The 15,227-nt window shown below is 46.4% G+C and overlaps 1 protein-coding gene across 10 annotated transcripts in view; it reads left to right on the top strand.

Moving 5' to 3' along the window:
* The window catches only part of KIAA1217 (KIAA1217 ortholog), a 328,697-nt gene that overhangs the window by 297,387 nt on the left and 16,083 nt on the right, over window positions 1-15,227 (top strand). For all 10 annotated transcript variants that reach the window (XR_002772475.1, XM_023511441.1, XM_023511443.1 and 7 more), the window contains 4 exons: window positions 2,543-2,673; window positions 3,717-3,864; window positions 8,663-9,119; window positions 12,683-12,866. Coding sequence is in view for 9 of the 10 variants with exons in the window: in XM_023511441.1 (XP_023367209.1) it covers window positions 2,543-2,673; window positions 3,717-3,864; window positions 8,663-9,119; window positions 12,683-12,866 (920 nt within the window). In the remaining variant the exon portion in view is untranslated. The remainder of the gene's footprint in view (window positions 1-2,542; window positions 2,674-3,716; window positions 3,865-8,662; window positions 9,120-12,682; window positions 12,867-15,227) is intronic.

The raw sequence follows: 15,227 nt of genomic DNA, 5'->3' as shown, positions 1-15,227 counted from the left end.
CAGGAGACTCGCTTGAGCCCAGGAGTTGGAGGTTGCTGTGAGCTGTGATGTCATGGCACTCTACCCAGGGGGATAGCTTGAGGCTCCATCTCAAAAAAAATAAAAAAATAAAAATAAAAATCATCTTGATTGCCATATCAAAAATTTATTTTCAGGACTTAATTTACTTCTCTCGTCTCTTTTACATTTTTGCATCAACAAATGTGGTTCTTAGCACTTTATCTAAAGTAGATACTGTAAACGTATGCACAGAAGTGTGGTTGCTGTGTACAATCCCATCGGTACGTGTTTCTGTATATCCCATAGAACTGTGGAGTTTAAAGGTCTCTGAATAGAATTTTAGGCAGACTGAGTTTGGGTCAGATGACACCTCCTTAATCACCTTATTAATCACACTCTGACGGGCCTGTCAGTTGCTAACAGAGCTGTGATAACATGTGGGTCTTGGTTCTTCCATCCAAGCTTTACAGGGCTGGAGGGGGTGTCCGGTCAACACATGGAAACAACTCTGCTTATACAATGGAGAAGAATATTTTTGCATGATGGTGCCATATTTAGAGCTCTTACAAGAGCGAGCACACAATCTCTCCACCTGGACGATTCAGCCGTAGTGGGAAGTTACCGGTGGGTGTGTTCCTGGCTCTCTGGGCACCCTTCTGCAACTCACAAAGGTGGACAGTGAGCCGAGGAGGTTTCCTCTTTGGTCTTGAAGAAGCATCATTTCTTCTCAAATGGTCATAAGCAGTATTAGTCCATTTTCCAAACAGAATGAAAGACATCACCAAAAACTCCATCCCACTTCATACATGGTAAATTGGTCAGTTACCCCATATTTCATCTATCTATCTGTCTATCATCTATCATTTTTGAGACAGAGTCTCGCTCCATTGCCTCAGGCTAGAATGTTGTGGCATCATAGCTCACAGCAACCTCTAAGTCCTAGGTTCACATGATCCTTCTTGCCTCAGCCTTCCAAGTAGCTGGGGCTATAGGTGCCTGCCACAGCACCTAGCTCTTTTTTCTATTTTTAGAGACAGACTCAGGCTGGTCTCCAACTCCTGACCTCAGGCAATCCACCTAACTCTGGCCTCCCAAAGTGCTAGGATTATAGGTGTGAGCCACTGTGCCCAGCCTGCCCCACAGTTCTTGATGACCACCTGGGATATCCTGCAAGAATCCCTCGATGCATAGTGCTGACCGTTTACCCACCTCTTGGAAAGGTCTTCTCAGGCCATCTACCTATACAGATGACACAGCCACGGCCACTCTCCTTAGGTCAGGGATCCAGGAGGTGAAATCATGTTCACTTACTGCCACCTAGTGGTTCTTCATTTCTCAAAGTTCTTTTTCCCTCTTTCTTTTAAGAAGTTTTCTGTTGGATTTTAGGGCTGAAATCATACAGACATCTATTTAGGGTGGGGTTAGTAACATGCCCAGAGGCAGGGAGGTAGTGGTGGCGGTGGTTTAAAGTGGAAGACTTAACCTCTCGCTGTTGGAGCTGCCATCACCCTCTACACACACACACACACCCAGGATCAGCTCTGCGGTCCTCTCTTCTCTCTTTGTAGCTTGGAGAAGAGTCAAGCCTTCTTTTTTTTTTTTTTTTTTTTTTTTTTGAGACAGAAGCCTCAAGCTGTCCCCCAGGGTAGAGTGCCGTGGCATCACAGCTCACAGCAACCTCCAACTCCTGGGCTCATGCGAGTCTCCTGCCTCAGCCTCCCAACTAGCTGGGACCACAGGCACCAGCCACAACGCCCAGCTAATTTTTGGTTGCAGCCGTCATTGTTGTCTGGCAGGACAGGGCTGAATTTGAACCTGCCACCTTGGGTGTACGTGGCTGGCGCCTTAGCCGCTTGAGCCACAGGCGCCGAGCCGAGTCAAGCCATCTTGATGGGACAGTCAGTAAACCAGGGATTCTCATTTGAGGGCAATTTTGCTCCCCCTTTGACAACATCTGGAGACATTTTTGTTTGTCACAAGTTATGTGGTGGGGTGGAGGGAGGTTGCTAGTGACATCTGGCAGGTAATGTTACACAAACTGCTAAACATCCTCCAGTGCCCAGCACAGTCCTCCACAACAAAGAGTAATATTTGGCCCAAAATGTCAAATGCCAAAGTCGAGAAGCTTAATATAAACTGATCTGGGCTTCTCATTTTTGCTCTACTATAATTTCTCTCTTTCTCTCTCTCATCTGTCTCTGTCTCTCCTCCAACATGTGTACCCTCCTCTCCTTCACTAGACTGAGCATCACTGGAAATGAAGGGTGGGTCCCCATCATCCAGGTGTGATGTTCCCTTTACCCAACCAGAGCCTCCCCCTGGACCTGGGGAAACTTCCTTGGACCTGCCTCGCACCTCTGCAGAGCTTTCCCAAGCAAAGCAAGCTACTGTTCTAAGATGTGCGCCTGCCGTCTAGGTGACAACAGGGGGGACACTAGGACACATATAAATTAGAAGGTGCAGACATGCACTCAGCGCCTGTACCTTCCTCTGTGAGGACCCCGTGCTCAGCCCCTCCTGCTGATCTGTTTGCTCCCCGCAGTGAGCTGGAAGACTTTGTCGAAGAGTTAAAGAAGGACTCCACGTCCGCTGGCCGGGTGGTGACTCTAAAAGACGTGGAAGATGGGGCCTTCCTCCTGCGACAAGTGGGAGAAGCTGTAGCTACTCTGAAAGGTAAGCTCTCAGGTGAACAGGGGAAGTCTCACCTGTCTTCCCTGGGGTGTTTAAAAACCTGTCAAGCAGTGACAGATTTCAACACCTCTTGCGCCAGTCACTCTTCCGGGCATTTGAGGTCCATCACAGGGTAAGGAAGGCAAACATCTGTCTTTTTGGAGCTTCTATTGTAGCAACTGCTGTGAGGTTTCAGACCAAGTGATACTGATATCACTTTCTTTTTTTAATTTTTTTTTGCCCCGAGTAGAGTGCCCTGGCATCACAGCTCACAGCAACCTCAAACTCTTGGTCTCAAGCAGTTCTCTTGCCTCAGCCTCCCAAGTAGGTGGGACTACTGGCACCCGCCACAACACCTGGCTATTTTTAGAGATGGAGGTCTTGCTCTTGCTCAGGCTGATCTTGAAACTGTGAGTTCAGGTGATCCATCTGCCTCGGCCTCCCAGAGTGCTAAGATTACAGGCGTGAGCCACCATGCCTGGCCTTCATAACACTTTCTGTTCACTGGGTTCTTCTTACAGTGTGCCAGCACCTGTGTCAAACTCTTTCCTTTTTTTTTTTTTAGAGACAGGGTCTGACTTTGTGACCCAGGCTATAGTGCAGCAGTGTCATCACAGCTCACTGCAGCCTTGAACTCTGGGCTCATGTGATCCTCCCACCTCAGCCTCCCCAGTCGTCACACAGCACCATCCTTGGCTAATTTTTTTAATTTTTTGTACAGACAGTGTCTCACTATGTTGGCCAGGCTGGTCTTGACCTCATGGCCTCAAATGCCTCTCAAAATGCTGGGATTCCAGGTGTGACCACTGCACCTAGCCTCAAACCCATTACAAAGAACCCTAAGAGCCAACTGGCCTCTTCCCAAGTATATATGGATTAAAAAATGAGCCTAGAGGGCTTTGCCCTTGCCCCGGCTCACTTTACCTGTGTTCTTCACCCATTGTCTCCCCAAGACACTTCTCAGTCCTATGTGGTGTCCAGGGTGCAGGATGGGGTGGTTGTTCTGGCGTTTTCTCTCTGACTCTCCATCTGGTTTGGGCCTGCAGGAGAATTTCCAACCTTACAAAACAAGATGAGGGCCATCCTACGCATCGAGGTGGAGGCCGTGCGTTTTCTGAAGGAGGAGCCGCACAAGCTGGACAGTCTCCTGAAGCGTGTGCGCGGCATGACGGATGTCCTGACCATGCTGCGGAGGTGACCAGTGCCCACCGGGCTGGGGGTGGCCTCTGCAGGGTGGGCTGCGCAGGCTTGAGGTGAAGGTTTTATACTCCACGCTTTCCCACCCTCCTGAGACCTGTCCCCATTTTTGTGACTTACTCGCATCTTACTTAAGATATTCTAGGGAGAAGCCGCAAGTCCAGCCTACCCTTGAATCTCTTTTGCATTATGGCTGAGGTTCTAACTTTTTATCTCAAGTTTGCTGAGGGGGGTGAATCCTAGAGTCTAAACTTAATAGACATAGTAAATATTTTTTTAAAAGTCAGTTGAACGCAGGTCTTTAAACATAACATTTTGACCTGGTTCTTTGTACCCTCAAGGAATCCCCAACAACAACAAAACTAAAAAATACAATAAAATAAAAAATAAATAAAAATAACATTTTGAAGTTGGGAGAATAGATCAAAATACAGTAGAACCTCTGTAGTTAACCACCTCCCTATACTGACCACCTCCTTGAGTTGACCTGAGACTGGACATACACCACATGTACAATCAGTACAGTAAGTAGGCCTAATTCCTGATGTTGACCAGTTTATTACAGTCCCTTGGGTGATGGACTTACAAAGGTTCTACTGTAGTTTATTAATCTCCTTGACTTCAAGGAGCATAGGTGATGTCAGTTAGAAGAAACTGAGTAGAAATTAAGAAAGCCGTTCTTGGCTTAGTGCTCTGTAGCACAGTGATTACAGCACCAGTCAGATGCACTGAGGCTGACAGGTTCAAGCCCAGCTCAGGCGAGCTAATCAACAATGACAACTGAAAAAAAAAAAAAAAAAAAAAGCCGGGAGTTGTGGCAGGCACCTGTAGTTCCAGCTACTCAGGAGGCTGAGGCAAGAGAATCACTTAAGCCCAAGAGTTGGAGGTGTCTATGAGCTGTGACGCCACAGCACTCTACCGACAGCAATGTAATGAGACTCTGTCTCAAAAGAAAAAAAAAAAAGAAAGCCGTTCTCAAACTATCTACTAAAAGAATATCTGAGAAGTTGTTGGTCCCACCATTGAATGGCATGGACCTCTGCGTATCACTGATTCATCTCAGACTTTCAGTAAAAAGAAAATTCCAGAGCTCTCCACCCACTAAAAAAAGTGCTGACATGGCTCGGCGCCTGTGGCTCAAGTGGCTAAGGCGCCAGCCACATACACCTAAGATGATGGGTTCAAATCCAGCCGTGGCCCACCAAATAACAATGATGGCTGCAACCAAAAAATAGCCAGGCGTTGTGGTGGGCACCTGTGGTCCCACCTACTTGAGAGACTGAGGCAGGAGACTCGCTTGAGCCCAGGAGTTGGAGGTTGCTGTGAGCTGTGATGCCACAGCACTCTACCCAGGGGGACAGCTTAAGGCTCTGTCTCAAAAAAAAAAAAAAGTGCTGACATATATGTATGCAGGATTTGTGTTGCCAAAAGTGCCTTTGCAAAGGACATCCCAGACTGTTGCATGTGTGTGCTCTGTGTTGGAGTCTCACAGTTAGATCTCTCTTCCCAACATCATAATCACAGTGACCTACACCAGTGAGCACTTTCTGTGTATCAGGCACTGAACTACGCCCTTTACGTTTATTCACTCATTGGGTCCTAATTAAAAACCCTACAGGGCAGGCACTGCTATTCTCATTTTATAGGTAGAATCTGAGGTTCCAGGATAGTCCCTATGATTCAGAGCTGGAGTTCGGATGTAACCCCACAGTTTGACCCCAGACTTTTTATTGGTTCTCATCTTGCAGCCAGGCAGCCAGCCCTACTGCTGTGTGTTACAAATATAGCAATACACAAGATAAACAGGACCCCTCCCTTATCTAACTTATTATCTCACATGGGAACTAGACACTAAACAACCAAAAATAAATCCTTCCCAATAGTTGGCAGTCTCTAGCCTGTTAATAGAACTAGGAAATTGCCCTTCAAATCCTGGACCAGATTTGAGAGCAGGTCACCAAGAGACATAACATGCCAGAGACTTTCTTGTGAGAATTCTAATCATGAGTTATAATCAACTGATCAGATTTATAAGAGAAATATATTAAGTGTGCAGATAACTTTAAGATGAATTATTAACCAGAGGAGCAAGTGAGATTTTTCCAGTAACAAACCTCAAGAGCGAGCCCCTTTTGAGAGGAGAACACTCCAGAACATCTGTGTAGTTATCTCTGTAAGTTCCAGAATGCCCAAGAAGTTCAGAAATAAAATGAAAACCGCCTCATCCTGCCCAGTCAATCTCCAACGTGTACAGGAAAGAAATTGTACCTGTACGAAATTTTCTTACAGGTTCATTCATTTCAAATTGCAGAATGTACTTTTTCTTCCAGTAGGATAGAAATCTATCGAAGGAATTCTGCACCAAGCTCTTACCTAAATATGGTAACCCATGCATGAAACCCCAAACAAGCCACGCTGATTAAGTAAACTGTGACAGGTGACGGTGCTTCTTTCCCTCTTCTCTTTCCTCAAAAGTAATGAAAAGACTTTTTTTTTTTTAAGAGACAGAGGGAAAGAGGCACCCTCAGTAGAGTGCTGTGGCATCACAGCTCACAGCAACTTCAAACTCTTGGGCTCAAGTGATTCTCTTGCCTCAGCCTCCTGCTTAGCTGGGACTACAGGCGCCTACCACAATACCCAGCTATTTTTTGTTGCAGTTTGGCCAGGGCTGGGTTTGAACCCGCCACCCTCGGTATATGGGGCCAGCGCCCTACCCACTGAGCCACAGGCACCACCCCATGAAAAGATATTTTTACAGGCAGAGCAATGAAGTTTAGTATTTGTCTTATCTCCAGGGAATGTAAGTTCTGAAAAATGGGATTCTATTATTCTGTCCCATTAAATACTCGGTGCTGCGAGTGATGCGTAAAGCCAGTTAACTAACTTTACAAATGAAAGGGATTTGAGCTGGCACCAACCTTCCCCTCACAAGCCTTTACATAATTAACATCATATTTGTACTGTTTGTGTATCCTGTGCAATACTTGGCACCATGGAAGGCACAGGAGAAAAGTAGGAGTTACACGCACCACCCCTCCCCAGGCCATGTGTGTGTCCTCATGCCCCCGCAGGGAAGGTAGCACAGTGACAAACTGTCACAGTTCAGAGCAGACTCAGGGTCTTGGGAAGAGGCTGAAGGCACATGGCACGTGTTGCATTGGGGGATTGGAAGGATATCCAAACGCAGCTAAATTTAGAATAGTGGACTGAAGTTCAAGAGGCAGAATTAAAGAGGGTTCCCTGCCTAACACAGAGGAAGGGCAGGACGGAGGAAGAAAGGGTTGATTGAACTGGGAGTTGCCTTCATGGAGGTGATGACTGAAAATGGAAGAGATGGCTAGTGGAGTAATAGTTGGGAATCTTTGGGGACTTCAAGGGCTGGATGGATAAAGTAAGCAGCTAAGAAACAAGAGTAGCAGGAGAGTTATAGAATGTGTTGTCTTTTTTCAAATTAAAAAAAAGGATTTAATGAACGCAGAGGGACTAATTAAAAATTATGGGTCATGCAAGGCATGCTGGCTCACACCTGTAATCCTAGCACTCTGGGAGGCCAAGGCAGGTGGATTGCCCTGAGCTCACAGGTTCAAGACCAGCCTGGGCAAGAGCGAGACCCCATCTCTAAAAATAGTGGGATTACATTTTACACACAGAGACATGTGTGAGGGTCAGGCATGGTGACTCACGCCTGTAATCTCAGCCGTCTGGGAAGCTGAGGGGGAAGTATTGAGCTCAGGAATCTGAAACCAGCTTGAGCAAGAGCGAGATCCCATCTCTACTAAAAACAGAAAAATTAGCTGTGTGTGGTAGTGCATATGCCTGTGGTCCCTCCAAGCTACCAGGAGACTGAGGCAGAAGGATTGCATTTGAGCTCAGGAGTATAAAGTTGCAATGAGCTATGATGGTGCCACTGCACTCCAACCTGAGGCAGCAAAGTAAGATCCTGTCTCAAAAACCAGCAACAGTATCTAAGGCTCCAAAGGTGAAGGTCCCAGCATTGTATAGCTATACTATGGTATAACTGATATATATATATATTTTCCCCCCCTCGGTGAGACAGGGTCTCACTTTGCCACCTATGGTAGAGAGCACCATGGTGCCATCATAGCTCACAGCAACCTCAAATTCTTAGCCTCAAGCAATCCTCTTGCCTCAGCCTCCCAAGTAGCTGGGACTACAGGTGCCCGCCACAACTTATGGCTAGTTTTTTTCTCTTTTCAGTAGAGGTGGGGTCTTGCTCTTGCTCCACCTGGTCCCAGGCTCCTGAGTTCTAGTTATCCACCCACCTCAGCCTCCCAGAGTGCTAGGATTATGGGTGTGAGCCACCGCATCTGGCCTAGAACTAATATTCAAACACACATCTCTCCCCAAAGGCCCTGTCTTTTTCCACTGCACCATGGGTGAAGATGGACAATTAGCATCAAAATAAACCCCAAATCAGAGGAGAATAAAAATGAAACCCAACTTTTAGGTTTGGAGTCGCTGTTGACCTTCCTGAAGACTTGGTTGAGTCTGGGTAAAGAAACCAGTTAGCAACAGGCTGAGGTCCCAGAAGAGCAAACAGAAGGAATGAGGATGCAGGAATCTGGAGAAGGAATCTCTCCCAAGAGTCTAGGCCACCACGGTGCTCACGGAAAGGGACATTCTGAGAGATGCCATCCCTGAGCTGCTGTTCCAAGTTTTGGGATATTTGACTCTCAGCTGGCTTTGGGATGACATGGCTTTCAAGGGTACCATGGTGATGAAATGGAAGGGATGCGTCCTGAGCATTAATGTTGCTGTGCTTGGTTTCTCTTAGACATGTCACTGATGGTCTCCTGAAAGGCACAGATGCAGCCCAAGCTGCACAGTACGTCGCTATGGAGAAGGCCATGGCCGCAGAAGTCCTGAAGAACCAGGAGGAGGCAGCCCATACCTCTGGCCAGCCCCTCCACAGCACAGGGATCTCGGGTGATGTGAAGTCGGAAGAGAGGCTCGTGTCCGGCATGACAGCGCACCACACACAGAGCTCTCCTGGGGTCGTCCAGCCCTCCCAGCACTCCTCGGGCCTGCTGAACCCTGCCCAGAACTTGCCCATGGGGAAGGGTCCTCGCACAGCCAGCCCCCCAGCCAGCTCCCAAGAAGTGACCTCCACCCTGCACTCAGCACAGACTCCACAGTCCCCACACACACCCATGAATGGGTCCACCATGCAGAGCTTGTTCATTGAAGAAATCCACGGTGTGAGTGCCAAGAACAGGGCAATGTCTATTGAGGTAGAGTCCTATTTCCATTTCTCAAACCCCATAATGCATGATCCTTTCCCTCAGAGAACTTACAGCCTGATTTGTAGAGATGATACGTACATGGATCAGAGATATATTTTTGGAACTGGGAAGGAGGTTCAGTGGCCAGGTTAAGAGATAGGCCATCTGGTTTTAAAGAAGGGTGAAACACTTAACATGTAGGAAGAGGAGGCAGTGGTATGCTGGTAACTGTTCAACAGCTGGCTCTCTGAGGTGGAAAAGCCCTGATGTGCAGCTTTTGCCAATTGCCCTGGTGTAAATAACCCCTCACTCACCCACCATGCTGATGTCAAGCTATACCATGACATGACTATACGTGAAGCCAGGAAATGTGACAATTATTCTTCCAGTGCCAGGGCGAGCTGGCTCAAGCATTCCACTGTGGGGAAGGCAGACCTGGGTAGGGGTTCCCACTGATCTAGGAAGACAAGTGGAATCTAAGTGGAGAAGGGAGGGAAGGGCATTCTAGGCTACAGAATGCAGGAACAAGAAAGAGAAGACTAGGGAAATTAGGCTGGAAACTGACTTAAGAGTGCTTAGGAACCAGATATCTGGAGATTATTTGGAAGGTATCAGAGAAATGCTGCAGCTTTAATAAGTCATTTGTTTTAGGGGGGTCAGGGTTTGGTTTTTTTTTTTAGACAGTCTCACTCTGTCACCCTGGGTAGAGTGCCATGGTGCTATAGCTAACAGCAACCTCAAAATCTTGGGCTCAAGTGATCTCCTGCCACAGCCTCCCAAGTAGCTGGAACTACAGGCGTCCCCCATGATGCCCGCCTAGTTTTTCTATTTTTAGAAGAGACGGGGTCCTGCTCTTGCTCAGTCTGGTCTTAAACTCCTGAGCTCAAGCCATCCTCTGGCCTTGGCTTCCCCAGAGTTTTGCATTACAGCCGTGAGCCAGTGCACCCCACCCAGTGGTTTTTTTTGTTGTTGTTGTTGTTTGTTTGTTTGTTTAAATGACATCTTTAGGAAATTGTTTTGGAGACAATATACAGAACTGATAGATGGTGGGTCTAGAATTAAGGGAGCTGGGCGAGAAGTTGTTACAGGCATCTGGAATGAAAGGTGGAGGCATTCATAATGGAAAGAGAAAGGAGGTCTTGAGTCAAATAACACAAAATCACGCCATGCTTTTCAGTATTCTTTTAATCAAGAGCTGGCACTGATTCTCAGATAACACATTTTGCTTCCCTAGCTTTCTCTGTCTTCTGCTCTGTAACTTTTCCTCCTCTCACTGCACTCTCCCCCGCAGCCTGCTCTAGCCTTCCTGCCTCTCTTGAAGGTCACCAGTGGGTAGCTCATGTTGGATATATTGCAACATGAGTCCTTGCAGGACTGCTGCAGCCACAGGCCTGGCTGCTGGGCACTAGCTGGGCCCCTAATTGGAGCCAGTTGCTTAAAAATATGCACATGAAGACCAGGTGCAGTGGCCCATATTTGGAGTAATCCCAGCACTCTGGGAGGCCAAAGCAGGAGGATCGCTTGAGCTCAGGCGTTTGAGACCAGCCTGAGCAAGAATGAGACGCTGTCTCTACTAAAAATAGAAAAATTAGCCAGGCATTGTGGCAGACGCCTGTAGTCCCAGCTACTAAAAAGGCTGAGTCAGGAGAATCCCTTAAACCCAGGAGTTTAAGGTTGTCATGAGCTAGGCTGATGCCACAGCCACTCCAGCCTAGGCAACAGAATAACTCTTGTCTCAAAAAAACTAAAAAAATTAAAAATACATATCACGGGAGGGGATGGAAATGTGATTACAGGAGTGTGGTTTGATCCCACGGCCTAGCAGAGTAGAGGAGGAAAATATGTTTCCTCCTGAGGATCAGTGGACCTGTCACTTAAGATATCTCACCTCTAAACATCTCAGTAGTCAAAGGATGTATTGAGGTGACCTCGTAGGACTGTAGCCATGCTCACATCAGTATGATGACAAATATCTATTAAGAAACTAGTGACATAATTACTATAATGGGTTTAAGTTTTGAAAGGACACTTGTGAGTCACATCTGAAAATTCCCTGATCCCTAAGTCAAGAGGCCTGAGTTTTTCTGACAGTTCTGCCTCTAATGAATGGGGCGGCTTAGTCAACGTAGAGATTACGTAGCCCCACTAGGCACCTGGCCCTTGTAGCTCTGGGGATGGACAGAACAGAAGAGGCAAAATCTCTGGCCTTGAGAAACTTACCTACTTATAAGGAGAGGGAAAATGTGTACGCCAGGTGATAGATAATAAATGTTAGTAAGAAAAATACAAGAAGGTAAGCATGGGGAAGGTGGTGGATACCTCCCCACCTATTTCTCTAGAGTGAGTCTTGGGCAAATTCTTCATCTCAGCTGAGCCTCAAAATTCCTATCTGTACAATGTGTAAAATTCAGTGATCTTTTCTAATTCTTACATTATGGGGTTGCGCTAATTCTGATGTGAATTTCCACTCTGCCCCTCCTGGAATGATCCGTGTGCTGTTTATAAAATCACAGGAAAATGTGCTTTTAAAAAGTGAACAGTACACCAGCTACAGTGGCTTATACCCCCAGAACTTTAGGGGAGGCCACAGTGGGAGGATCTCTTAAGGCCTGGAGTTCCAGAGCAAAATGGCCAACATTCTGCTTGGGTCTCTACCAGAAATTTTTTTAAAAATTAACCAGGTGTGGTGGTACACACCGATAGCTATAGTCCCAGCTACTTGAGAGAGACCAAAGTGGGAGGATTGCTTGATCCCTAGAGTTTGAGTCTTCAGTGAACTATGATTGCACCAGTGCTCTCCAGCCTGGGTGATGGAGTAAGACTCTATCTCAAAAAAAAAAAAAAAAAAAGGGTGGGGCGGTGCTGTGGTTCAAAGGAGTAGGGCACCAGCCCCATATACCAGAGGTGGCAGGTTCAAATCCAACCCCAGCCAAAAAAAAAAAAAAAAGGGGTACAGGTATTTAAAAATATGTATTATATGTAACTTCCTATTGTGGAATTTGATGAAGCTTCCACATCATCTAAATAATATCATCTCCCCCACGTTTTATAAGACAACATAATTGAGAAGGTCATACAGCAATTTTTTGATACAAGTCAAACTAAGACACAGGATTTTTTGGTGAGGGTTTTCGTTTCTGTTTCTACTAGTTTTTCGTATAGGGTTTTTGTTTGTACAATGAAAACTCAGTTTGAACAACCAAACCTTGGTAGTGGGAGGCGTACCCTGGAAAGCGTTATTAGTGTCTCTTTCTGTTGGAATTGGTAGAAGCACATGGTAGGTGCTCAGTAATCACTTAATGAATGAATTTGCGTTTCTGAGCTTGCTTCTCTGTGAAGAATACGGCTTGAGCTTAAATGACAGCACATGTAACTATAGACAATGTTGGAGACAGCGGGAGAGTCAGGGAGCTTGGACTTGGCAAGGTTTGGCTGATGTGTGTGCAGAAATGGGGCGTTATTTCACCAACACGTTTTCACATCTCCTCCCCACCGTGATGTAAAATCTCTAAACTGTTAATTAGCTTTTCCCTCACGTTTTTAAGCTTTCTTTGCTTGTTGTTTTCCTTCAGAAAGCAGAAAGGAAATGGGAAGAAAAGAGACAAAATCTGGACCATTATAATGGGAAGGAATTTGAGAAGCTTCTAGAAGAAGCTCAGGCCAATATCATGAAATCAATCCCAAACCTGGAGATGCCACCAAGCTCAGGCCCACCGTCAAAGGGAGAGGCTTCAGTGGACAGGCTAGAGTTATCAGGTAAGGTCCAGTCCCAGGGCAGACACTTACCAAGATGTGTGGGCCAGCACTGTGGGAGGCCAAGGTGGGTGGATTGTTTAAGCTTAGGAGTTCCGGGTCCAGCCTGAGCAAGAGCAAGACCCTGTCTCTAAAGCTAGCCAGGCATTGTCCCTATTCTCATTACCTCACCACCTCAGGAGGCTGAGGCAAGAGGATTGCTTGAGCCCCGAGAGTTTGAGGTTGCTGTGAGCTGTGAAGCCACAGCACTCTCCCATGGAGACAAAGTGAAACTCTATCTCAAAAAAAAAAAAAAACCGTGTGGGCTAACAGCATGGGTCAGTGCTGGTCAGCAGAACCAATGTCTTACTTCTTAGGCATTTTTAAAAATGTCAGTTAGAGCTGGGCACTGTAACTAAGTGGTTAGTGTGCCAGCCAGACACACCAGAGGCTGCATGTTCGAACCTCACCTGGGCCAGATTAACAAAAAAAAAAAAAAAAAGAAAGAAAGAAAGAAAAATGCAGGCCTTTAAAAAAAAAAAAAAGTCAGGCCAGGTGTGGTGGTTCATACCTGTAATCCTAGGATTCAGGGAGGCTAAAAGCGAGTGCATAATTTGAGTTTAGGAGTTCAAGACCAGCCTGAGCAAGAATGAGACCCCCCCCCCATCTCTACTAAAAATAAGGAAAAAAAAAAAACTAGCCAAGTATTGTGGTAGGCACCTATAGTCCCAGCTACTCAGGAGGCTGAGGCAAAAGGATTGCTTGAGCCTGTGCATTTGTGGTTGCTGTGACACCACGGCCCTCTACCCAGGGCACAGAGCGAGTCTCTGTCTTAAAAAAATAAAAAATAACTAAAATAAAAATGTCAGTTGGAAGAGCAAAGCCTCAGGTCTTCCTTAGATCTTCATTACTGCTTTTTTAACTCTAACCACAGTAGGGAAGCTGTGTTCTGGGATACTAGAATAATGGGGATATTCAAATCCCCAGCTTCTCCATTTCCTGTGTGTCTATGACACTCCACAGCGCCAGCTGGAACAGTCTGAGATCTGCATTTAAAACAAGAGCTTTTCCTGTGCTTGCTGAAAGAAAATGCCAGGGGATAGTTGATCATCAGGCAAAATTGCATCTTTTAAATCAAAATTATTAGAATGTGCATTTAACCAGCTTGACCATGGAGGTTAAACAGCAATATCTCAATAATAACATGACTTTTAAAAGGACTCAATCTACTGTATCTCCTACCAATGACAAACCATGTGCTTTATTCCAATCGTAAAATTACATACACAGCCATTATTTTACTTGCAGCCCAGTGTCCCCATGGTGTCACATTCAACGATGCTCACCTAGCAACTAGAATGGAAAGGAGTCCCCCATCTTGAGTTGCATGTCAATGAACATTGAATTAGATTTGATTTATAATCACTATATGCTTGTTCCTTAGTGTCCATGGGGGATTAGTTCCAGGAACCCTGTCAGACACCAAAATCCAAAGATGCTCGATTCCCTAATATTAAATGACATGGTATTTGCATGTAACCTCCGCACATCCTCCCATAGACTTTAAATCATCTCTACACACCTTGTGATACCTAAGAGTACACCTTCCCATCACCTCATTTTTAGGGTTTCGACATAGTATTGGCAGGAGGCAAATGCAAGTTTTGTTTTGGGGAACTATGTGGATTTTCTTTCTCTGACCACTTTCGATGTACAGTTGGTTGACTCCACAGATGCAGGGGGCTTGACTGTACTTCTCTCTTCCCTAAGTTTCCACTCACTGAAACTCTTTCCCCACCAGCCCGAGCAAGAGCAAGACCCTGTCTCTACTAAAAATAGAAAAACTAGCTGGGTATTGCAGTGGTTGCCTGTAGTCCCAGCTACTTGGGAGCTGAGGCAAGAGGATCAATTGAGCTCAAAAGTTTGAGGTTGCTGTGAGCTATGACACCATGGTACTCTACCAAGGGCAAAGAGTGAAACTCTGTCCCCCACAATAAAGGGAGGGAGGGAGGGAGGAAAGGAAGGAAGGAAGGAATTCTGTCCCCTCAGCCCAAGCTAACAGGCTTTTCTCATTCTTTATCAGGCCTCTCCAGGGCCCTGGGTAGCCAGGCAGCTCAAAGAGGGTAGGGCCCTGGGACGGCTTTCTTCCTGCTGTCCCCATGGAGAATTTCTGCTGGAGAAAACAGCCTACCTGGGCTTGGAGCCTGTGGCTCAAGCAGCTAAGGCGCCAGCCACATACACCTAAGGTGGTGGGTTCAAATCCAGCCTGGGCCCGCCAAACAATGACAGCTGCAACCAAAAAAATAGCCAGGCGTTGTGGCGGGCGCCTGTGGTCCCAGCTACTTGGGAGGCAGAGGCAGGAGACTCGCTTGAGCCCAGGAGTTG

This window comes from Otolemur garnettii, unplaced genomic scaffold, assembly GCF_000181295.1.
Source record: "Otolemur garnettii isolate 467f Iridium unplaced genomic scaffold, OtoGar3 scaffold00019, whole genome shotgun sequence".
NCBI lineage: Eukaryota > Metazoa > Chordata > Mammalia > Primates > Galagidae > Otolemur > Otolemur garnettii.
The sequence above is the reverse complement of the archived record's forward strand: the minus strand, read 5'-3'. Positions and strand labels throughout refer to the sequence as shown.